Source organism: Melanerpes formicivorus, unplaced genomic scaffold (genome assembly GCF_026170545.1).
Source record: "Melanerpes formicivorus ecotype bairdi unplaced genomic scaffold, bMelFor1.0.p_v2 SCAF_28, whole genome shotgun sequence".
NCBI lineage: Eukaryota > Metazoa > Chordata > Aves > Piciformes > Picidae > Melanerpes > Melanerpes formicivorus.
Genome location: NW_027142380.1, coordinates 1,261,932 through 1,286,407, shown reverse-complemented (window position 1 = coordinate 1,286,407; position 24,476 = coordinate 1,261,932). Strand labels below are relative to the sequence as shown.

General features: G+C 54.9%; 2 protein-coding genes across 4 annotated transcripts; one reads left to right on the top strand and one right to left on the bottom strand.

Moving 5' to 3' along the window:
* Window positions 1-294: 294 nt before the first annotated feature.
* Window positions 295-11,025, bottom strand: CCDC71 (coiled-coil domain containing 71). Its single transcript, XM_068154172.1, has 2 exons — window positions 10,967-11,025; window positions 295-8,444 (listed from the first exon to the last, which is right to left on the bottom strand). Exon 2 carries the CDS (start codon window positions 8,381-8,383, stop codon window positions 7,190-7,192), a length of 1,194 nt encoding a protein of 397 aa, XP_068010273.1. The 5' UTR covers window positions 8,384-8,444; window positions 10,967-11,025; the 3' UTR covers window positions 295-7,189.
* Window positions 11,026-11,114: 89 nt separating this feature from the next.
* On the top strand, window positions 11,115-20,802 carry KLHDC8B (kelch domain containing 8B). 3 transcript variants are annotated; one of them, XM_068154176.1, is made up of 6 exons: window positions 11,115-11,455; window positions 11,527-11,912; window positions 12,924-13,084; window positions 13,502-13,634; window positions 15,118-16,300; window positions 17,070-17,161. In XM_068154176.1, exons 1-5 carry the CDS (start codon window positions 11,302-11,304, stop codon window positions 15,322-15,324), a joined length of 1,041 nt encoding a protein of 346 aa, XP_068010277.1. In that variant the 5' UTR covers window positions 11,115-11,301; the 3' UTR covers window positions 15,325-16,300; window positions 17,070-17,161. The 3 variants fall into 3 exon arrangements, with proteins under 3 accessions (XP_068010277.1, XP_068010274.1, XP_068010275.1); XM_068154173.1 differs by lacking the exons at window positions 11,115-11,455; window positions 11,527-11,912; window positions 12,924-13,084; window positions 13,502-13,634 and adding exons at window positions 18,377-18,541; window positions 18,757-18,981; window positions 19,230-19,331; window positions 20,158-20,802 and having other exon boundaries at window positions 15,327-16,300; window positions 17,070-17,532; XM_068154174.1 differs by lacking the exons at window positions 11,115-11,455; window positions 11,527-11,912; window positions 12,924-13,084; window positions 13,502-13,634; window positions 15,118-16,300 and adding exons at window positions 16,351-16,526; window positions 18,377-18,541; window positions 18,757-18,981; window positions 19,230-19,331; window positions 20,158-20,802 and having other exon boundaries at window positions 17,070-17,532.
* The last annotated feature ends 3,674 nt before the right edge of the window (window positions 20,803-24,476 follow it).

Genomic DNA, 24,476 nt, shown 5'->3' with positions numbered 1-24,476 from the left:
ACACCAGTGCAGCGCCAGTGTCACCTCTCTGGAGCATTTCTTATCCCGAGCCAGGCATTCCTTAACGGGGCCTGAGTAGCTCCAAACCTCACTGAGGGGAACTGAGGAGGTGGTGGTGGTCTCCAGCCAAGAGTGCCCTTCGCAGCAGCTGGGCACACAGGAGACACTACTTCACAGAACTGACATGGTGCTGGGAGCAGGAATCCAGGGAGGAGCAGTCTGGCAGGGCCCAAAGAAAAGCTGGACACACGAGACAGTTCTGAGCACCATTTTACTGAAGGGCTGGACACCAGCTAGGACTTCATAACAGAAAGTTCACTCAATTTAAGAAAAAGACAGCCTGGTTTTTGTCCCATTTCCTCCAAAGATCAAAATAACACTGATGCTGTCTTTTCACCAAACAATGCCATTCCAAAATATACAACACCGAGTGTGGAGCAGCCCAGCCACATATTCAACATCAAATATTAATATAGCTTCGGAAACATTCTACACAAACAAGTGAAAGAGTAAAAAGTTCACTCAGGAACAAGATGGTCAGTTGCTGTAAATTCACCGTACAAAAGTTTTGCTCCTCGCCATCCCACGGGCTGCAGGGGCTGCTCCCTTGCTGCCACTCAGGATCCCCATACCCCAGGGGATGCCCAAGGCTGAGCCAGCAGCACTGGTCCCAGCTGCAGCAGGTGGGTATCGTGCTGAGGCATGGATTTGGATGTCTTATAGACAACAGCTGGCAGAGACGAGTGCGAGAGGCCAAGCAGTGCCCACCCACAGCCCCACGGCCCTCAGCGCGGCTGCAGTGCCTCTGCTCAGGGAACGCTGCTCCTCAGGAGTGCTGCGCTGGCAGCAGGAGGAGGGAACAGTGTCACACACCGCACCCTCCCCACCACCACCCACGCTCCTTTGGTCCCGTCACAGGCCTGGGCAGCGTGGTGGAACGGGGGCAGAAGGGGAGGTATTTCATGGGGTGGCTTTCCAGCACCTTCTCTTTTACCACAGCACTGCATGCCTGACTGCGCTGTGGGAATCACCAGACTCTCACAGGGTCTGCCTGTAGCAATGGGAAAGGAAAGGGCTAATTAAGACAATGAGTAGAGTCCCAGACGATAATAAGGCCTTTAAGGGATTCCTTGGGGCAAGGCCTAATTGTCCCCACAGGGGATGGTATTTTGGATGCTCACTGGAGAAGTGGTACCCCCCGCACAGGGACCCAGTGGGTCTAAGTCAGCATGCACAGGGTGGAAAGCTCTGCAAGCCAGGGAGAGGCTCACCTCCCCCACAGCCACCAGAGCAGGACTAGTTTGTGCAACTAACTGGACAGAAACCAAGGGTTAGGAGGGACACCTCCACGAGACCTGCCCCCAGCCCACGTTCCAGAGCCTGCAGCACCAACACTTGTGCGATGCTGCCAGACAGGGCAGGACAGGCTCCGTCACCTGGGTAGGGACAGAGAGGAGGCAGTGCTACATTTGCAGATTCCATCCTGCAGCAGAAGCTGGTGGGCCTGATGCTGATGGCATCTTTGGTTTCCCCTAATCTTAGCTTCTTGCTTTTTCACCAGACTTCCTTGGTCTTCATCAGCAAACTGAGGGGTCTGGCTTCAGCACCATGGCTTTGGAGGCAGCAGCTGGCCACGCTGTGAATACCAGCAGTGTCACACCTACAGACAGGGTTCACTTGACACTTGTGACTGACCTAGTAATGAGGGCTGGCTCTCCTGCATTCTGGGGCAAGAGCTCTGCTCCACGGGTCAGTGAGGCACCTGGCACCTTCCTATCAGCATCAGCTCCATGCAGGAACAGGCTGCAAGGAGAGGGAAACTCAAGCACGGTGCTCTCTAGCACAGAGTCCCGAACATGTGGGCCTGGGGGTAACCTCTCTTGCTGTTCTCTCCACAGGTAGTACCAGCCCACCCAGCTCACAAAGCCACAGGCTGCAGCATTGTTCAGAAGGTGTGAGGTGCCCCAGCTTCTCTCCTCAGGCTACCTCAGCTACCAGAAAGCCATCCCCATCTGACCACAGGTGCAAGCAGGCCAGTTCCGTTAGGAAGACAGAAAGAGTAATCACCACTTCCATGCAAACCAATCTGCTTAAGCTTCACACTGATTGGCACTGACCCTGCCAATCACAGCCAAAACAAGGATCCTCCCACCTAAACCTGCCCGGGAAGCTGCCCAGCTCACAGCACACTGTCCAGGTGCAGCTGAGAGACAAACCTGCTCTCCACACTCACATGTACCTTGTGCTCTGGCCAAAGGCCCAGCTCCCACACAGGGCAGGGAACTTGGACCCAACAGAGAGAGCAGCTGGAGGGGCTGCACTTCCCTGCATGCTGGCAAGATCTGGCTGTGGACACAGCACAAGTCAACAAAAAGGGCACAAATTGTGTGCTCAAGCCCAAACCCCAAATCCCTCCAGCCCCTCCTGTCACAGTTGGACTCAGGAGACTTCCACCAGCTCCACTGGTAGAGCGGTGCTGCTGGTGTATGAGGGGAGCTCAGAGAACAAGTGGCAGAACCCTGCAGGGCTGCAAAGCTGGGTACACATCATCACCCACCTATGCTGCTCTGCTCCCAACTTCCCTGCAATGCTCTCTCAGCTGCCAACCAGCTGAACTTTGTGCAAGGAAGCACCAGGCAATGAGGGGTTTCAGCCTCCTGCCACCCTGGCCCTGCAAGTGTGGGTGCTGCACCCTGGTCTGAAGTACCACCAGTGAGCTACAAAACAGAAGTAACAAAATAATCCCTTTTGATTTTGCAGAAAAGTGCTTAAAAATTCTGAACCAGGCTCACTATGGCAGCTGTCTCTGCATGGGGGAGGTAAACAGTTTGTAAGCAGCAGCACCACACTGCAAGGCTTGCAGGGAGGAAGGCCAAGGAGAAACTTCTCCAACTAAAAGTAGTGGCAGATGGTGAAATCTGATCACTGTGGACATGAGCCTCAAAATGTTTCTACCAACTAACAATGTGATTTCAACTGGTAACTGAATGTCAGCTTCCCCTCAGCCTCCTGGGGACAAGCTGCTCTCCCCACAGACCTTGCTGATGGATATCAGAAGCATGCAGGAAGCTCAAAGACTTTGTCTGCTGGAGGCAAAGCATAAACTCTTGCTTCTTGGCAGCTGAATAAAAGGAGAAATTATTTCCACAAAATCAGTTGGAAGAACAACCCTTTGACCACTGGCTGAATCATTTCTAGAAGTGACAGTGGCACACATCCATGCAGTAAAAGCATTCCTAAGAACCTCCAAAGCTCTGGCTTGTCACAGTGCCCAGGAACAGCAAAGACCAGCTTAGGCACTTGGATGAATTCAAAGTGACTAATTCAGAAACAGGTCTGAACAACCTGCATAGAGCATAATCAGCAGAGACCACAGCACTCCAGGCACCATCTTTCTGTGTGCCCTGCCAGTCACTGCTGCCCACATCACTGGAAGGCAAGTATTCTGCTGTCACAGAATAACATGGGGTGGAAGGGACCTCTGGAGGGTGAGGTCTTGTGAGATCAGGTCTTGGGCACGTGTGGTTTGATCAAACTCTTCATCTTCCCCAACACCAGACTGCAGTGTCCACAACAAAGCTCTTCTGCAGCCTCCTGAACATCAAGTGTTGAAGGGCACCTGCACCTGGCCCTTAGACAGAGGATGGCAGAACCAACCACCAGCAGGCTGCACAGCACGAGGTCTGCCAGCACTAGATGACCAGGAGCACTTGCTGACATTGGCACTGGGGCTCTACAGCCTGTCTGTGAATAACAGTCATACAATCATCAAGGTTGGAAAAGACTTCTAAGATCATCAAGTCCAACTGTCAATCCAACACTACCATGACTGCTAAAACCATGTTCCAGAGTGCCATATCTCATGGGGTTTGTTTAACATCTACAGGGATGGTGACTCCACCACTTCCCTGGTCAGCTTGTTCCAATGCCAATGCAGTAAAGAATTTTCCCCTAATATCCAATCTAAACCTCCATTGGTGCAACTTGAGGCCATTTCCTCTTGTCCTATCACTTGAGAGAAGAGACCAACACCCATCTCGCTACAAACTCCTTCCAGGTAGTTGTAGAAAGCAGTAAGGTCTCCCTCCAGATTTCTCTTCTCCAGACTAAACAATCCCAGCTCCCTTAGCCACTCCTCACAAGACCTGTTCTCCAGACCCCAAGCTGCACTCCTTCCAGCTAAGTTTCCAAATGACCTATGAGGATGAAGAGGAGACATCAGAGGGTAGAGAACTGAGACCAGAGGCCCTGCAGTCTTAGAGATGTGCAGAAGAGCTGACAAGAGACTGGGCTGATGATGAGCAAGGTCCTGAGCACAGAGCTTGCTCACCTCCCTGGCAGAAAACTCGGTGGCACAGAAGCCGTTTCGATGCTCATCTCTCACTGTGGTGCAGAAGACTTCTTGCTGGTGGCCTGGGCAGGACCTAAGGCAAGCTGCCACCACAAAACATTTGCAGCATTCAGCTTGGTGCCAGGAAAGGCATGGCAGAGCTAAGGCAGTATGTTTTGCTGGATGTGTTAAGCCAACAGTACAAACCAAGTCCTTGACTGGCAAAGACCCAAGCTGCAAAAGATAAGAAATGAGGGAGAAGAGTGACAGGCAGCAGTACAGCTGGGGAAGAAACACAATGAAGAGGAATGTGGCTGGATAAGCTGGCCTCAGCTGCTCATCTTCCTGCTCAGGCTGGAGGAAAAGCAACCCGAATTCAGTCCTGTTGATGCATGGCTGTTTTTCCCATTGGAGGCCAGGCACTCAGCTGGGATGTCTGTACTGCATGAAGAGGCTCCAGAGACAGCTCTCAGTGCCCTTATAAGGGGCTGGGAAAAGAGGAAGCTGCTGAGCAGCCTGTCAGGCAGTGATACCACAGGCAGAAGTTCAGAGCCCTCCTCGGGAAACAGCCAAAAAGAGAAACTCCAGTGCAAGACTTCAAGACCTGGCATTTGAGAGCGTGGGAATAAGAAAGGTCTGAAGGATTGGGAACAAAAGGGACAAAGCAATATTTGGCCAGTGAACAGTGATGGAGGGTTCTGCATCATCCAGCACCACGTCAGGACAGGGAACTCTCTGCCAGGGCATTTTAAAACACAAGAAGCAGAAGAAAATGTTTCTCCTTCCTCTGCAGTCAGCCAGTGGCATTCACAGGTCAGTCTCAATTCTGCAAGTTACAGATCTCTGACAGCAATGCAGACAGGCACAGAAAAACCATGCAGAACCTGAGCATGTGGTTCAGAACCTGCAACCACCCCTTCAGGAAGAACCTCCACCCTGCTCTAGCTGGGCAATGGGGGGGAGAACCCCAACTGTGCCTTGGGACACCCAGCTTCCCTGCGCTCTCACTCGCTTATGAACCTCCTCTGTGCCACGGTTTTCCTCTCTGAGCTGAGGATTAGACACTGACCCCTTTTACAAAGTGCTGAAAGCCAGCCAAGTGCTAGGGAGGGACTGAAACGTAAGAGCTGGGGCTTCCCAGGGGAGCTCATCACTTCAGCCAATGTCCACAGAGATTACTAGGTCACACAACTGGTATTTTGAGCTGGTGAGAGAATGAGTGGATTACTGGGCTGCTGTTGCAGGAATCTGAACATACAGCAGCATACAGAGCTGGGCTCATGCTTGGGACGCTGCCTCCTCCTCTCCCCAAGCCACCAGCTTCTGCTTTTGCAGTATCCCAATGCAGATGTTTCATTGGAGACCACCCCCTAAGGTGACAGTGGCAGCACTTGGCTCCAGCACGGTGTTTCTCCCGTGGCTTGCAGATCCCTCGCCGTGGAGAGCAGACTCGTTCTCCACTCCAGCAGTGCACAGTCTGTATTCACATCCAACAGCATGCCCTGGCGCAGGAAGGCCAATGCAGCCATCTGCAGCTCCACAGTGCCTCCTGGGGACAGGCAGAGCCTGCCCTCCAGGAGCTTTGCCTGCCCTCCCACAGCTTTCACACCTGCCACACACCTTCTCACAACATCCCAAATCTGACACCCAGCACAATACAGTGCTGATCTCCCCTCCTACTGCTTTACTCTTGCAAACCAACACAAAGGAACTCACTACATTTAAGTACTGGCATATATCCTCTCAAGTCTTTTGATTTTCTGTTTAATTCAGGCTCAACTATCCCAGTGAGCTCTGGGACCAGCAGGATGTATCTGATACATTCAAAGACAGCCTTTGTCTTCTTTGCCTGCACCTAGAACCTGCTCCTCAAACACCCAGCAACAGCAAAGCAGTTAAGTGGTGGACAGGACACTTACGCAATTCCTATTGACAACTCCAGCCCTTTGGCTCTAACAGTCACAGTTCACATTCTACACCTGCACCTGGGGTACAGGAGAGCTGAGCAACACTGGGTGCTGAGAAGGAATTGCTCTTTGGAGGCAAACCTCTACCATGAGTTCAGAGCTTCTGCTACAACGAATGGTGGAGGCACCTAGAGACATCAGGCAGACTTGCAGGCAACAGCCTTGTAACAGTCCCTCGCTCTTACGCAGAGGTAATACCGAAAGCATGATTAAAACGATCAGCTGGTAATTCTCCAAATGGCTTGGAGTTTCTGGAGACAAACAAGTGGCTATACCTCTGCCTGCCCCTGAGCTGCTCCAGAAAGCCCAGAACAGGCTGTCACAACACTGAATCACAAAGAAATCCTGGCACCTTCCAACAAAAGACCGGCTGAAGGGGAGGGGGCACAAAAGCTATCAAACCCAATCCCAGAGGATGAAGGAAGTGCATCTTCCCACAGTTCCTGGGCTATATGCACATATATGGATATATAGATATATAAAGTTATAAAATTTGATCAAAATAAACCCAGTAAATGTACAGCTTGAAAAAGAGCAATATCACAGTGCATCAATGTCATGAACAAGTCCCATGTCCTCCCCCTGCACAAGAGTGCAGCCTGCCACGTTACAGAGGGTGCCCGCAGGAAGCGAGCGCTCCGGCCTGCTCGGCTTGCCGTGGGTGACAGTCACCATCCCACCTTCCTGAGCAGACTTTGTAGGTCTGCAGTCAGTTCTGCAGAGCAGTGGTAGACAGGCAAAAACAGCATCAGAGCAGGCTGCTCTGTCTGCAGGTGAGTTGACATATCATCACTAGGCACCAGAGATCCAGACTCACTCTTAAATGTCTCCACACTCTGGTGCCAGGCTTGTAGTTATGTACTCACAAAAAAAAGTGACCGAGTGAAGAAACTCAGGGGACGCTGTGAGCGTGGGACAAGGGCTGAATTCGGATCACAGGGGACAGGTTGACCCTAAGAATCTTCTGTGCTTTCCTTCTCACTTCATCATCAGAGGAAGAGTTGCCCACCTTGATGGCCCGGAATTTCAGCAGGTTCAAAGTGCTCCGAGCTCGTCGAGATTTGCTCCTGACAGGAACAGTGTTTGCTTTTTTCCTCTGTGGTGCCTCTCTTGCCTCTGCAGCTCTTCTCTTCTTTCGCCCAACGCTCTCCCGGTACGTGCTGCTGTCCTTCCACTCTGTTTTGCCCACCAGAGCTTCCTTATCTTTGATTTTCAAGGTCCGGGATTGCTGTGCTGTGGTGCAGCCTTGGGACGAGCTGCCTGTGACTCTCCCATTGAGGACTCCCGAGGCTTTGCAAGCATTGCTCTCCTGCAGCACACCACCCTTTGGTCCCTTCAGAAGATTTAACGCAAGGGTGGCAGGATCTGCTGCTTTCTTTATCAAACGCTTGTACCCCTTACCTTCTGTTACTTTAGCGGTCTTGCCTGAAGAAAACTGCCTTGGTGGACTGGCAGCCTTGAGGAGCTTAAGGTCCGAAGGCGAGATCCCAACGCACCCTCGTGTGTACTTAGACTCCAAACAGGACGTGGTGGTTTTCAGCGGCACCAGAGCTTCCAGAACCACTGACAGTCTCATGGCTGGGTACACGTCAGGATAAGTGCCTGTAGGGTAGCCCCCTGACGTGGCCTTGGATGTGCCAGATCTTCTCTGCCTCAAGGAGCTCAAGAGGAGATTTGTGGAATCCCCTTTCGAGACTGGCTGAGCGGAGACCTTCGCAGAGCTCAGCGAGACGCGGGTTGGTGAAGCCAGCAGCCTGGCCACAGCCGCGGCGTTCCTAGCCGGCCCCTCAGCAGGCTCGGCGGCATCGGCGCAGTTGTGCTGGATGCTCTCCTTTGTGAGACTGGGTGTGTCTGCTGTGCACGAGCTGTACCCATACACATCCTTACTCCTCAGGATTGTGGGCTGGTAGCCCTCCTCCTTCAGGCTCTGAATGAAGGCCACCAGCTGGGTCTCTGTGTCAGAAAGGTCCTTGGACATTGGGTTAAAGACTCGGAGGGATTCCTCCAGCACTTTCTGTCCTGCAGAGGAAATTCTTGACCAGGAATGGACTGCTTTTTCTTCCACATTGTTCACTGCAATACTCATGGCATTAGTCAAGTGAGTGCTTCAAAAAGGTCCAAATTACTGGAAAAACAAGCCTTGACACCTCAAAAGGAGAGAGAAAATAGTTAGCTTACAGCAAGTGAAATCATCTTGCATTTTTAAGTGGGAAGCTGAAATCATTAAGCTTAGGTGTGATCACTTACAAACATCAGGTCAGATTCTGGGCATAACCCAAATGAGGAGCATCACCAAGAAAATCCCACCACCCATTCATCTCTGGAGTGGAACTAAAAGATCTCTGGCAAAAATATCCACAAAGCTAAAGAAATATTCCAGGCAATCCCATCCCACCCATCCCAAGATGAAGGGTTCCAATGGTTAACTCAGTAAAATCTTGCAGCTTGTTTCCAGCTTGAGTCTGACACACTGCACCCTTGGGTAACCAATTCTCCTTGCCCTTGGTAAAGGTGCCCCTCGCTGGATTCTCTCCCTGTGCATGCACCAAGGAAACCATGATCAAGCCATCTCGAAACTGAGCCTCAACACTCAAGTCTATCCCTGCACCACATTAATTTTTCCAGCTTCTTAATTGACTCTAATCAACAATTGATTCCAAGCCTCTGCCAAAGCAGCAGCTTCCACCTGAAGACCTGACAGCAGAGCCAGAGGCTGTCTCAGTTGTGTTTCACTGATGCCAAACACTGTGGCAAGGCAACATCACTCCTTGCCGTTCTCTTGTTTGAACAATGGTCTGCAACTTGCTGTCACAGCAAACTGGTGTTGATTCAAGGGCACTCACTGCCAAGTGAGAAGGAAGCAGGAAATTCAAGCAGGGCAGCATGCAGGAAACACACATCACCAGGGCCAAGCATACAATGGCCTGACAGACAACTTTGGGATCACGCTCAGGGCACTGCACAGCCATCTGCCTGGGACAAACCCAGAAATTATTGCTTTAAATAAAAAACACAGGCTGAAAAGCACTCCAGGAAGGACTCTGTCTGCACCCAGGAGAACTCCAATCTTCTCACACTGAGCTGGCAGCCATGCCAGCTCTGCAGCTGGACACGGCACTGTGAAGACAGAAAATCTTTAGTTGCATTTATAACTCTCATAAATATAATGACAATTGAGTGAGAACTCCTTTTCAGGGAAGTGCTGGAGACACTGCTGGAGAGGGCAGTACACAGGCAAGAAAGCTGTGGTGGAAAACTCAGTGCATGAGCAGGCAGAGCAAGGAACACACAAGATGTTCCTCCCGGAACCGGTTTCACCACAGCCACAGGAGAGTCAGCCCCCAAAGGCTGCCAGTGCTGACAAGGGCAGCACAAACAGGGAAGAAATACGAGCCAAAAACAGCTGGAGAAGGAGAAGCACGGGTCAGCAGTGGGGGGTAAGAGCCTACACATGACGGACTAATCTCAGTCAAGTGTTCTGCAGACGTCACAGCACAAGAGGGATTTGGAGGAGGATAATGCAGTTGTTTTGCGACAGGCGGGAGGATGTCCCACAGAGGAGGGGAGGCAGGCAGGGCAGTGCTCTGACAGAGCCCTGGACACCATCATCAACCACCTCCAAAGGGAACAAACGGCAGCAGGCACAGTGAAGCCAGCAAGAGCGTAAAGCTTAATCCTGATCCAGTAGAGAGAGAGCAAACAACAGAAAAGCACAAGCACCAATGTGCACTCAACAGGCTGTAAAACAGATCATCTCCAGGCTGCAGAGAGCCCAGGAACAGCTGGGACGCCTGAAGGGGGACTCTGATGTTGAATGGAGAGGCTGTGACATCTCAATGGGGACAGGAGAGCTCAACACCAATCCACTTTGTCTCCTTTCGTGCGATGCAGGTTGTAGTAGAAACAAAAGCTGGCAATGAGCAGGCATGCCCCAAGTCTGTCCACCCGGCAGCAATTCGCTCACTGGATACTCTACTGGAGGATGCACCTCGGCTAACATGCCACACGGCAACAGGCCCACAGTGTTCCTAGCACGGGAGCAAGCACTGCGCTGGCAAAACCTTCATATGAGGTCCGAGCAACGCCAGTGCGAGGTTAGCTGCCCGGTATTCCGTGGAAGAAAGGGTTCTGCTATACTGCTCCGGGTGCACTAAGCCGGCTGCTGGACTGGCCCAGACACAGGTCTGGGGTAGCCTATGGAGATGGCAGCTGTTGGAGATTCGAGAGGGCTCGCCGGAGGCCGCTGGGGCGGCCAGCCCCTCGGCTCGGCCTGGCCTGGCCTCTCGTCCCCAGCCCACCCCTCGGTGGAGGAGATGCCCCTTTCCCAGCGCCCGACCTTCGCACCACACCCCCAGGCCCAGTCCGATAAGAAGGGACCGGCGGGAGACCTGGTCAGGCTGGCGGAGCCCCGGATCGAACAGACCCTCCCAGTGCCGGTACCCCCCCAGCGGGGCTGTAGGGAGGTGATTGGTGCAGACAGCGGGTGCGGCCCCCCAGAGCTCGGCCGGCGCCGGCTCCTGGGCCCGGGGTAAGGAGGGGGGGCGGGGGCCGGGGCGGGGCCCTCGGCGCCGCGGCTCCGCCTTCAGCGCCCGGGGGCCGCCCCGCCGGGCGGCTCGGCAGCGCCCTCGCCCGGGAGCGCGGGGCCCGGTCACCGCCGGCCCCAACCTACCGGCCGCCGCCAGACCCGCACCCGCCGCTGCGCTGCCACCGCCGCTCCAACATGGCCGCCCGCGGAGCAGCCGGAAGCAGCTCCCACTTCCGCTTCCGGCCTCCTGTCCTCGGGCCGGGCCACGCCCACAATCACAGGTTCGGTCACACCCCCCTGACTCCTGCCTCTGACTCCGCGCCGCGTTCGGCGGTGTCCATGGCAACCGCGGTGAGGGCGCCGGTGGCGAGCGGCGCAATCCCGGGCCGGCAGGGGGCGCCGGGCGGCGGAAGCGGAGCGGACGGAAGCGGAGCCGTTTCCAGGTAACGGCGGCACGGCCGGGGCTGGGGCCGGTGGTCATGAGCGGCGGGACCGGGCGGCGGCGGCGGCTGGTGCTACATGTGGACCTGAACAACACGGTGGTGGTGGCGGACGCGGTGTCGGGGCAGGGCCCGCGAGCCGCCCTTAATAGCTTCCTCTGCACCGTCACCTGGGGCTGTGCCGGGGCATCCGGTGAGCGACGGGGCCGTGGCCTGAGGGGTGCCGGGTGTGCGGCAAGGGCTGACCGCTGTCCTCTCTTGCAGGCGAGTGGCAGTGGGCGAGCGACCGGCCCTCCCTGGCTCCCCCCTGCCCCGGCGCCATCAGCTACTACAACCACCACGGCCGGGACCCGGCCTTCACGGAGCGGAGCCCGGGACGGTGCTTTGGCAGCCTTCACGACCGGCACCTGCAGCTGCTGGAGTGGCCGGGCCGGCCGCATGACGTCTTCTCGGTGCAGGGAGAGGACAGCAAGCGCTACCACCTTATCCTGCCTGCCTTCTTTCGTCTCCTCGACTCCCTGCACCGGGACGGCAGGACTTTCGCCGTCATCTTCCGGACCTTCGGCACCGACCTGCCTCGTGCCCTCCGGGCTGTGAGCTGCGCCCTGGCCGGGCAACACCCCCAGTTCCCAGCCCTGCGGGATGTGGCAGTGAGTGGCACCCCAAGAGCCCAGCCTGCCGCAGAGCTGCCCTGAGCTGCTCAGCAGGCCTGATTTTCATACACCTTGGGGTGAAGGCACTAACGTGTGTGTGCACATATCCTCTGTGGGTAAGGTCCCTCCTTGGGATGTCCCAGACTGGACAGAGCATCCCTTCTCTGGATGCAGTGTGTACAGCTCCGGAATCCTCAACACAGGAAAGACATGGACCTGTTGGAGCTGGTCCATGGAGGACACAAAAATGATCCAAAGGCTAGAACCCTTCTGTTGTGGGGACAGGCTGAAAGAATTAGGGTTGAATTAGCCTGGAGAAGAGAAGGCTACAGGGAGACCTCACTATAGCCTTCCAGTACTTCAGAGGGGCCATAAAAAATGGGGACAGGGCTTTTAGCATGGCCTCTTGTAGCAAGACAAGGGGTGATGGCTTTAAACTGAAAGAAGGGAGATTTAAACTAGATGTAAATAGTAATTTTTTTACAATGAGAGTAAAACATTGGCACAGGTTGCCCTATCCTTGGAAACATTTAAGGTCAGATTGGACAGGGCTCTGAACAACCTCTCCCTGCTTGCTGCAGAGGGGAGAGACTAGATGACCTACTACCAACCCAAACTACTTTGTGATTCTCCCAGAGAGGAACTGCTGCAGCAGACTGGGTCTCCCTGGCTCAGAGCTGACTACAGCCATGCCCTCCACTGCACCACATGCCAGTCAGGAACACTGGGAATGATCTTCAGAAGATGATTCAGTTGTTCCTCAGAGTGTTGATGGGGAACAGAAACTGAAATGGGGGCAGCATGCAACTGGGAGATCATTTTTTCCTACCACCTGTGGGAAGGGAATGAATTTTGGTAGGAGGGACTCCACATCTTCTCATCTTCTCTCCAGCACTGTCCTCCTGGTCTGCAGTGGTGGAGAGTCTCCACCCTGCTGCTTGGTGTCTCTGACAGTGCACAAAGCAACCTTTGATAATTTTGCCTCTTCTGCTTCCTGCCATCCTGCAGCTCCCCGTGGACCTCACTCCTGGCCAGATACGCTGCAGCAAGCGAGAGGTGGTGCTGACAAAGGGAGCAGAGCGGATGGCCACCCGGGAAAATAGAAGAAAACTTTATGACTACTTCAGCTCCTTTGAGGGAATTGGAGGCTTCCAAGACCACTATGACTGGTGAGAAACAGGGCACCAAGGAAGTGGACTGAATATGTTCTTCCCTCCTGTGATTCTCTGAGGTTCTCTTACTTTGAGATTGCTCCTAGTGTTGAGGTTTTTACATTGTTGGGCACCTATCATTTCAATGCTCCTTATTTTTCCTGTGGGCAGTGTGATGGGGCTCTTGCATCTTTCCTTAGGTCCCCATCCCCTGGTGTACCTCCTGCTGTTCTCCAAGCACCCTTTGATTTTCTTCTTGCTCCAAAATGCCTCTTTCCCAGGAGGCAGAAGCAGGCAGAGGCACAGGGTGATCTCTGTCCTGCATCTCTGGCTCTGAGGTTGCTCTGAGCCTGCAGCGCAGCCTGGGCTGCCTTTGCCTGAGAGCTGTCAGTCTCTTCTTTCTCTGACTGCTTCTTGTCCTGCTTGCTGCTTCAGGTGGGCTAGAAATCAGTTCTCCTCTCGGGGTGGGAAGCCCCTGTGGATTGACCCTCATGATCCTGATGTTCATCACATCTTCATTGATGACAACATCCGTCTGGATGATGCAGACACCATCGTTCATCCCCAGGTACGCAACTGAAGGCCTGAGCTGGGGGCTGTCCCCACTGGGGTCAGACACATTTTGTCCCCTTTGCACAAACACAAGCCTACAAAGGGAGATCAAGGCATAGCCTTGGTGTCACTGCACCCCATGCCACCAGCTTTGGTTGGCAGAGAACTGCAGGTGCTGGCTGCCTGCGCTTGCTGTCGAGCGCTTCTGCTCTACCAGGTGAGTTGTCCCTGCTGCCAGCAACAGCGACTGTGGTGGTAGTCAGCCTCGGGCTGTGTCTTGTCGGTGGTACTGAATCTCAAAGGCAGTATTTTTGGTGGACTACACATGGAAAAGGGAATGTTCATGCAGGCAGAATTATGCCTGTCATCTGGACAACTATTTGTGCTCAAACAAGAGCTGCAGATTCACAGGCAAGCTTGAACCTCTCCCCATTTCCATCTGAGAGGAAACAGCTCAGGGAGAGGAGGAAACCTGGTCAGCAGCATTTGCCAGACACCCAGGGAATGGTGAGGGATGGGATCCTCACTGAATATTCCCTTCCATACAAGCTCTCTCAGCTCATAGAGTTGTAACAGATGTCAGTTGTCACTGCCTGGAGTGGACCTGTCAGGAACAGCCTTTGATCTGTGCCATGCCTGATTTGGGGGAGTTACTGTGGATGGCTCTGCTGAGAGCCTGCAGGCAGCTGCTGCCTGTGTATCTTCAGCAGCCGGAACATAGTTCACAGAGTACCTTTGCCGCATTTCAGCCTCAGGCTGTTTCCCTGATCAAGGAGTTCCTCCTCTCATAGTCTGTAGCCAGCATAACTAGTCAGTCAGGTTGCTTGCCTTGTCTCAGGGCAGCCATGCAGCCAGACCCCATGACTGTCCCGACACCATGTGAGCCAGGTAGGATCAAACCATGGTGCATCATCCCTGCTGCTGGGACATTGCTGTCCTGCAGCTAGAATCCGTAGGTTGGATGTCATCTTACCTTCCTCTTGCACCAACAGCTGTGCAGGGCTGTCCTTGTGCTGGTGACAGTGACAGGGCCTCACTGGGAGTGAAACAGATTGCCAAGTGGCCTTAGGCAGAGCTATGCTAAAGATTAGAAGGTGAAATCCCTGTTCTCCTCTGTGTGATGAGTGGAAGCCAAAGGAAGAGCTGTTGGCAGAGGTTTTCCAGGGGTTGGCTGCTTCACAGAGCCATTTTCTTTAAGCTGTGTGGTGTGACCTTTTCCTTAGAGGAACCCAAGTCACATGGTGCCAAGGTGTTTTGGAGCCAAAGGCACTTTCTAGGAGGGAGGGGAAATCTGGAGAAATTTTACCTTCTACTGCTGGAGCAGAAACAGGAGCCCCTGCTCTCTACCACTGACCCACAGCCAGTGTGAAAGTGCCTGTCCAAGGAGGAGGGCTGGGTACCGGCGCTGCTGCAGGATTGTGCACTAGTGCCAGGCACCATCCTAGCACCACTGCCTACAGAAAGTACAAGTGCTTCTGTGCACCACTCTCTCCCTGCAGGTGTTTTTGAAGCGGGGCAGCAGCAGCCCCAGGTGTGTTCCCACCTCAGAGCTGTACAACATGTGCCTAGTGCAAACTGACCTGCTGGAGGCCATTGCCAATGAGGACTATTTCCTGAACTGTGTGAGGAGATGTGAGGAGAGCTATGACCATTACCTGGCCTGCATGGAGAAGGACACCCTGGACCAGCAATGGGATGGACAGTGATTCCACCTTGTGCAGCTGAGGAACTCTGTACTGGGACACCTTCTGCTTGCTACTGCACACAGCAAACTCCTGGACTGTGCTCCTGCTTCAACCTGTCCCCTCTCCGATGAGTGATGTGTATGCTCAGTCCTACCAGGAGCCTCCATGCCCAAACACAAGCCTCCTGGGAAGTTGTGTGTTGGAATCCCTGGAGGAAGTGGCTTTCCTTCGCTTGGTAGTGTGGTGGGGAGTTGCCTGCTTGACTTGACAGCACTGCCTGTTGTGCCAGCTCCTGTGTGCACCTGGAGCTGGCTGTGTCACTCTGCTTGCCAGGCAGGGCTGCAACAGCAGCACAAGCAGCCACACAGTTTTCATGCCTCCCTTTCTGCTCCTGCACCAGTGGCTGGTGTGGAGCTGGGGTGAGCACAGTGTTACTGGTGGGATGCCTCAGTGCCATTCCCGCCCTGGTGTTCTCCCTGACAGAGCTAGCAATGTCATGTCATTTCTGCCCAGTTTTAAAGCAACTCTTTCTAGCCCTTTTCCGTTATGTTTTCTGCCTGCCCTCGGCTTTGCCAGTGCTGGTGGGTGGAAAGCACATTTCCTGGCACGTTAATTTGCAGGGCTCATCTGAATGGGGATAAAAGTGACAGCAGGGCCAAGTTCACACCCTGTCCCCAGCAGCCCCTCACTGGGAGTTGTCTCCAGGGCAGGATGGTGCCTTCTCAGCGCCGTGAGCTCTGTGCCGAGGCGGCTGCCGCACTGGCAGCGTGTAGCAGGGGAGTGCACTGTCAGGGGGTCTCTCCAGCCCCTCTTCCTGCTGCAGCTCTGTCCTGGCAAGGTAACCGACAGCACCGAGGGCCCCAGGAGGGCCGGCGGAGAGAAGCGGGACCCGGCGGGGGGGTCTGGGCGGGCGCGGCGCCGCCTCCGCCAGCAGCGGGCGGGCCCGGCGAGAGCGGCATCGCGGAGCGGTGCGGAGAACGGCGGAGCGGGCGGAGAGGTGAGCGCGACCACGGTCCCTGCCCCGCTACCGGTGGCGGTGCGGCGCGGAGAGTCGGGTGGTGAGGGCTGCGCGCAGGAGCCCGGGGAGCGCCGGTGGGTGCGGGCTGTGCAGCAGCAGCCGCAGAGAGCAGCGGTCCGGCGGTTGTGGGCTGCCAGCCGAGAGCGTGAGCGTCGGGGGTCCGGACTGTGCACCGGGCGCCCCGGGGAGTGAGAGCTTCGGGGAGGTACGAGCCGTGCACTGACAACCGCGGCGATTGCGGGCAGGGAGTCCTGGGGTGCGAGAATCTCCATGCGTTGAAATCGTGCACCAAGAGCCCTATAGAGCGGCAGCCCGGTGTGCAGGAACCGCGGGGAATAGGAACCCAGCGGATGCGGGCAGAGAGCCCAGAAAGTGGGTGCCCCGGTGGGTGCAGATTAGGAGGTCCGGGGAGCGTGAGACCGGAGAAGGTGGTCAGGGAGCCCCAGAGTGCAGGAGTCCCAGGTAGGCGAAGGCAGAAAGCCTTTGGGAAGGGGAGCCAGGATAGGATGGGCAGAGAGCCCCAGCGAGCAGGAGGCCTGGGCATTAGGAATCTGGGTGAGTGCAGGCAGGAAGCTCCTGCAAGCAGCCTGGTGGCTACAGGCGGGGAGCCTTGGGGCGCAGGAGCTCCAGCGGGTGCAGGTGGGGGCCCCGGAGAAGGGGGTCTGTCACACTGCCGGGGTTTACCGGCTTGCCAGGAGTGGGGGCTGTGGTGGGTGTCTGGATGCTGACTCGGGTGCTCTTCCCACAGGAGGCAGAACCAGGTCAGCGCTGAGCCCGGCCGGATGGGCAGCACAGTAGGGCCAGAGCCCGGGGATCCCCGGGGTGGCTGAGCCGGCCCATGGCGGCAGGTGCCGGCGCCTTCGCATGGGCCACCTTCCCTGCCATGCCCACCAGGCGTGTGTACTGCAGTGCCGCGCACCGCGATGGGCAGCTCTTCGTGCTGGGAGGCTGTGGGGGCGGTGGGAGAGCTCTGGGTGCTGTCGAGGTGCTCGACCTCCTGGCACAGCGTTGGACCACTCTCCCACCACTGCTCACACCGCGGGCTGGCGCCGCTGCCCTCGCCCTGGGCAAGCAGATCCTGGTCGTGGGTGGTGTGGATGCGGCGCAGAGCCCCCTCGCCTCTGTCGAGGTCTACCACGTGGATGAGGGCAAGTGGGAGAAGAAGGCGGCTCTGGCTCAGCCCTCCATGGGCATCTCGGCTGTACAGAGAGGTGAGGAATGGGGCTGAGGATGCAGGTACTTCAGCTGTCCAGAGAAGCAGAAATGCAGGGGCTGGGGATGATTTGAGTCCCACTACTGTTTGGGATGTTGAATGAGGCTTTCACCCAGCAGCTGAATTTGCCACTTAGTTACAAGGTCATGCTCCTGTCCCAGAAGCCCGATTGCAGCCTGGGGCTGGGTTATGTGGAGACCTGGCAGGCATAGGAGCCTTTCCCAGCTGCCCTGGCTGGGAGCTGTGTTGGGGTGTCTGAGCACCCTGCTCCAGCCCAGCTTGGTACACTGTGCATTGAACATGCCGTGATTCCTGCCCAAACTTTGCTGAGCAACCTCCGAGCTGTGGCACAGCCCAGCAGCCCATGTGCCAGGTGATGGGGTTGGTCCCCATATGAGGTGCCCAAGTGTACTCTCTAGCTGAGAATGCCATGGCATGGCCCCAGGCTGTATCAGGGTGGGCCAGGCAGAGGAGACAGCAGGGCAGTGGTGGGAGCGGACAGGGGTGCTGGCCGCAAGGGAGCAGGATTTGGCAGCATGGCTTTGTTGCCATGGTGTCTCCAGGGAGATAGTACTGCTGAGAATAATTAGAGCCAGTGGCCTTACGCTCCACTCTGAGCCTGATGGATGGGGTGGAGAGGGGGCCAAGAGGGTTCCAGCAGGGTCACAACACTGCTGGACACAGGTGTGGTCACAAGGACTGTCCTCCAGCCACCCTGGAACAGCAGCTGGCTGTGGGGATTAGCAGTGTCTGTGCTGTCTGCCCTGGAGGGCACGGGGCAGACTCCCAGCCCTGTGGCACTGCCCACAGTCCCCACAAGCTCACTGCCACCTCTTTTGCAGATGGGGCTGTCTATGCATTGGGGGGAATGGGTGCAGACACCTCTCCTCAGGCACTGGTTCGCGTCTATGAGCCGGCAAAGGACCACTGGCAGCCCCTGCCCTCCATGCCCACTCCTTGCTATGGGGCCTCCGCCTTCTTGCAGGGCAACAAGATCTTCGTTCTGGGTAGGTGCCACTGGGGTGAGCTGAGCAGCCCCTCATGCCCCTGCACTTTCCCTCCTCTGCCTCCCCAGACCAGGGAATGACCTGGTGCATCCTGAGTGGCTCTGTGCTGCCCTCCCACCCCAGTGCTGGAGCGGGTGGGCCCCATCCTGCTTGCTGAGCACACTGATGGTGCCAGCCCAGTGTGCCGTCTGCCACAGCATCTTGTCTGTGCACAGGGGGTCGGCAGGGCAAGCTGCCTGTCACTGCCCTTGAGGCCTTTGACTTGGAGACGAGGAGCTGGACACGCTACCCCAGTGTCCCCAGCCGCCGCGCCTTCGCTGCCTGTGCCATGGCTGACGGCGTCATCTTCAGCCTTGGAGGGCTGCAGCAACCGGGGCCCCACAACTTCTATTCCCGGCCCCACTTCGTCAACACAGTGGAGATGTTCGATCCTACGCAGGGTGAGCTGTGTCCCTGGGTGGGGTGGAAGCATCCCCTGTGGGTAGAGGATGCCTCCCTGGGTCTTGGTGAGGGGTGCCTGTCTGTGAGGCGCACAGTTCATCCAGGCTCTGAGCATCAGCCCCTTGCACTCGTGGTGAGTCCTGTGCTACACTTCCTGGCCCCAGGGAGCTGTTAGCCCAGGGAATTTTGGGCCTCAGTGTGCAGAGAGGAGCCTCTGTGGTGGATGCTCACACCCTCTTGTTCCCAGGTGCATGGAGCAAGCCAAGCCGTGCTGTCCGCATGAGGGAGAAGAGAGCTGACTTCGTGGCTGGCTGCCTGGGAGGAAGAGTGGTGGCTGTGGGTGGCCTCGGTAATACCAGGGGATAGGAGTGTGGCCATGTTCCCACCCCCATCCTTTGTGGCACGTTAGTGACCTATGTGACAGTGAGGAGGTTGGCTGTGCAAAACCACAGGAGTACCGCAACACTGTCTGCAGTTTTGTCACTTTTGTGCCCCCCAAGTGCTGGAGGGACTTTACTGCCCTGCCCCACAGGCTGCCTACTTGCTCCTGTCACCCCCTGGCCAGGCTTTCCCCAACTCATGTGCAGTGTGCCAAGCTCACACAGCCCACACCGGCTTAGCCCCACCGTGCAGGGCTGTAGCAATGCATCCCTTTCCCAAGAGAGCTGGGGAAAGGTTAGTGCTGTCACTCAGCAGTAGGGATACAGCAGGGAGGGCTACCCAGAGAGCCTGGCTCCAGCTGCAGCTCCCTAGCCCTGCAGTGAGGGCTGCCAGACACTGCCAAGCTTGCCTAAGGCAAGCCAGACCTCCTGCTGCAGGGCTGGAGGAGGCGATGGGGAAGGCAAGTGGTGCTGGCTGGATGCCTGCAGCATGGCATTGCTTCTGAGCCCTGCAGCAGCTGCAGCTGCCCGCTTGGTGATGGTGATGGCTGTGGGGTGCTGGCACAAGGGCAGAGTGCAGCATCAGTGCCAGCAGCCCTCCCTGTAGGAATGCCACTAATCCTCTTGCAACCCTGCTAATTGCCTCTAGGATCGCAGACCTCTGCAGCACAGTACTCAAACACTGACCACTGCTGGGGGCCGTGGCTGGGGCATCAAGGCGTGTGAAGGGGGAAAGGCAGAGCATGGGCTGTGGGGAGGGCTGCTGAGGGGCTGATGCTTTTCTGTTTCCCACAGGGAACCAGTCCTGCCCACTGGTCTCAGTGGAAGGGTTCAGCCTCTCACAGAAGAAGTGGGAGCCACTGCCCCCCATGCCCACTGGCCGCTGCTCCTGCTCCAGCTGTCCAGCACCCAGCCTGCTCTTCATCATTGGCGGGGTAGCCCAGGGTCCCAGCAGTGCTGTTGAGGCTCTATGCCTGCGTGAAGCACCCTGAGCAGGGCCCTGAGGACCAGCCTTGGCCGAGCACCAAGTGCCTGAAGACAGGGACAGGGTGTGTAAGCACCTGTGTGTGCAGGTGACCTGGCCTTGGGGAGCTACCATCCTGTGACGCTGGGTTCAGAAGCAGTCAAGGTTCCTCACCATGCTTCAGAAATTCCTCTTGGCTCCTGCACTGCTGTGACAATGGAGGCCAGGGCAAGAATCCTGCCTGGTGGAAGGGCTGTGGCTGGCAGCGTGGAGGGAGCAGTGGCGGCAGGACTGTCACTGGCCACGCTGCCCTGTCCGGCCCTGCCATGCTGCAGCGTGTCCGTGCCATGTGTGTAGCAGTGAGTGCTGTGTCGTCATAGACCCAGTCGATGTCTCATGTAGCACAGAGGTGCCCTGTAGCTCAGTGCCTAGGAGGTGATGTAGCACCTCAAATAAATGAAAGACATGGAACTTTACCCCACTGGAGTTGTGTCATCTCTGGTTATCCTGCTCTGGGCTGGGACTGTAGCCTGCTGTACCCTGTTGGGAAACCTCCCAAGAGAGAGCCTAGTGAGCTCTTCCCCAGCATGCTATGGGGCTGGGACAGCTCTTGCTTCTTTACCTACTGCCAGGGAGAGCAAAGCAATGTACTGTAGGGATCCAGCCTTCATTTTAGAGAGGGAGAGTTGAGCAGTGGCCGCTCTATCTCAATACAGCCTTGCTTCTGCTCAGCTTCTCCTGCGAGTGAAGTTACTGCAGCAGGTGAAGCAGCAGGAGGAAAGGAGCTTTGTTGTGAGGAAGTCAGGGTGCAAGAGAGGGCAGGGAATGGCTGAGAAATAATACAAGATGTCTAATGATGCCAGGGACTCCTGGGCCAAATCTAGTGCCACAGCCCCATCTCAAAGACTGGAGCATAGGTGGTGCCTGGGAGAGCCAGATGCAACTGTGTTCATCTCCCCCAGGCAGGAACACCACTTCTCACACTTACTGATGCTGGGAAGAGAAGGTAAGCTCCATATCAGTGGTGTCTCTGAATGATGTTTAGGGGTGCACAGCAAGACCATTGTGGGGATAACCCCTCCAGCTGCTTGGTGCTGTGAGTTCCCCTGAGCCTCATTGGTGTTGGCTCCATGCAGAGTCATGCACATCAAAGCAAAGAGTGGCAGCAGACACAGAGGAGGGAGTCAATCTTTCACTGATACATTAGCAAGATCTCACATGTCCAGGTAAATATCAAGTGTGGATGCCTGACCTTTCCAAGAAGACAGTGATGTGATCCTCAGATGGGTAGCAGGGCCAGAGAGGCAGGAGGCCAAATCCTGGCAGAGTGCTGCAGCATCTGGCACATTGCTGGGGCAGGCTGTGCTGTCTGCCAGGGGCATCATGCGTGGGGAAAGTTGGAAATGAATCAGAGAAGAGCATTCACACAATGTTTTCAGTGTCATTGCCCTGCCGCTTCCACCGCCTGCCCAGCGTGGTGAAAGGGGATCTGTCCCAGTGTGTCATCGGCGGTTTGGGAGGAACATCCTGGGATAGCTGGGCTGGCTGTACCTCAGCTGGAGTCATCCCTGCATCTGCCTCTAGAGTTGCCATAGAAACCACCACTGTGCCAGAGCCAGCATCAACAGGGAGCCCCGAATTAGTGACTGATCTGTACCTCAGCAGCTGGAGAAGGTCAGTGGCTCCCACTGTGCTGGGGGTGCTGGACAGAAGAACCCCTCCTCTGAACATGACGTGGCTCCAACCTATGAATATTGCATCAGTGCTCCATTTCACAGTGGTCCCTGACCTGTGCCTTGGTGGGTTTTTCTTTCCCAGAGTCCTATGACATGATGGACCCCCTCCAGTGCTGCCCCAGTACCTCTCCCCAACCTGCCAACCCTTCCCAGACACCACTAAGGTATGTAACAACTTCACTCTCACCAAAACTTTAGTCATGAGGGACCCTAAATCATGGAGCTGCACTGGAAATGCAGAGCTGATTAATGAGCTTTTCCTGCAGGAGCATCACATGGGTGGGATAAATCAGACACTGAGTCACCAGCAGATTTGCATCCCTAGGTGCCAACTTCTCAGCTTTCCCTGCTGCTGGTGGGGTGGCCAGTGCTGCTTTTTCCAAAGTCAAGGTGATGCCGGCTGCAAGAGCTGGGAGATGCCAGTGGGGGAAATTGTGGCTCGTGAGTCCCTTGCTCTTGCAGTGTTTCCAGCAGTAGGGCAAATAGTCTCTGCCCCACAAGGGGTTTACCCCTTTCTCGGAAGCCTCTTGTTTCATGCATGGGATTGTCTGGCTCACCAACCCACCACAGCACCTTTTGGCTTCTCTCTTCCACCTGAAGTGAACGGAAATCCATGATCATGTGGATTTCTCATTCTTTTCTATCTCCACTTTTAGGCACAGGACCAGGATGCCATCCAAATTAAGTGAGGGCAGATGAAGAGATCTTCAGGCAAAGGGATGATGGTCCTGACCACCCTTGAAGGCTGACACATTATTACCAGAAGACCTCTAATGAGATTCTGATGAAACAAGTGACAAAGGAAAAAGGTTGAGGAACGTACCAAATATATTGCTGTCTATCTTCTGGCAGCTTCTGCTGATTTTTACTAAATGAGAGACTTGAACACATTAGAAGCAGTCTGTTACTTCAGATACAAGGAGAGCTATGAGCCAGCTCCTGGCAACATGGCTAATCTCCCCAGAGCGTGTTATGGATGGGGGAGCCTGGAACTGAAGGTAGCTGTCAGACCTATAATTAAACCCCCATGTTTTTCTCATAGAAATTTCTCTCCATAGTCAGAAGAGATGGAAATACAAGAATCTCATTTATTATATTCCACAAACTCGGTAGACACTCAAAACAGAAAGCTCCACCATACCAGAAATAGGAATAGCTCTGTATAATAACCTAAAATAACATGCCGAGCCTTATCAGTGATGTGCAAAGCACCATCAAATCCTTTCCTAAAGGCAGTGGAAGTGCTGCAAATATGGGCAGAGGGCTCTACAGTCTCTTCTGAAGGGAGTTCTGGGGCAGATTTGCAATTATGAGCAATAAAATTGAGGAAAATCACAATTTATGTTGTAGGGATGTGTAGAACCTGGAAACACAGCAAGGCTTCTGGCAGCACCATGCTGTACAGTGGAGATGTAGGCAGTTTAGGAGCAGAGCAAGGCTTTTATTTACTCAACAAGTGCAATAAACATTAATGTTCCCATCAGCACAGCTCTCTGGAAGAAGGTTTGCCTTCCAGCCCACAGCTGCCTTGGACAACCTGGGCATTATCCCATCCCTGAAGCAGGAATACAATCCAGGTTGCGATTCCCTATTCTGTTCCTAGAAAATCAACCTGTTAGAGTCTCACCATGCAGTTGAGAGTTAACAAGCAACTGTGATAAATCTGAGCTATTTATACCAGCCCTAGCACTGTAGGGACGAGCAAAAACGACGCAACAAAGTCAGTCCAAGAAGTCTTTTATGTGTAAAAGTCCAGAATTATTACTGTGGTAGGTTTTTTTGGTTGGTTGGTTGGGTTGTTTTTTTTTTTTTTATATGAAAGCTTTATTTCTGTGGGATTTGATTAGGAAGCCAGATAAATACATCAGAAAAGCCATTATTTTGACACCTCTGAGCTCCAGGCTGCCTTTAATACTACAGACAAAAGAGCATAAAGGGGAATCTAAGTGGTGCCCCTAATCCATCTGTGAATTTATATCAACCTTATTTTTACAGTGGTTTAGTGTTTATGGAGTATCTTTGGAACCAGCAAGCAATCATTTTAACCAGTATTTGAGTTGGTGTGAATTAAAGGAGGAAAAAAATCGACAAGTAAGCATGCCCATTTTCCATTCCTGAGGAGGGAAGATGCAGGACATACACGAGAGAGAAATTCAAGGGAAACTGCATCTGAGACGCTTTCTCCAGGGAGTGTTTAGGTGATGGGTTATTTCTTCAGCACTCCTGATGGGTGGAATGAGATAATCCTGCAATTCTGCAGGAGTTATTTACATAAGAGACCACACAGCCTCTGGAGTGAAACAAATGGGCACCATGGCTGCAGCCCTGGACATCAGGTTTAGAGCCTCCTTCTCCTCCTGTCTCCTCTTCGCCTCTCCCCTGTGACGCCCTGTCTGCCTAGGGCTCTGGGCTGG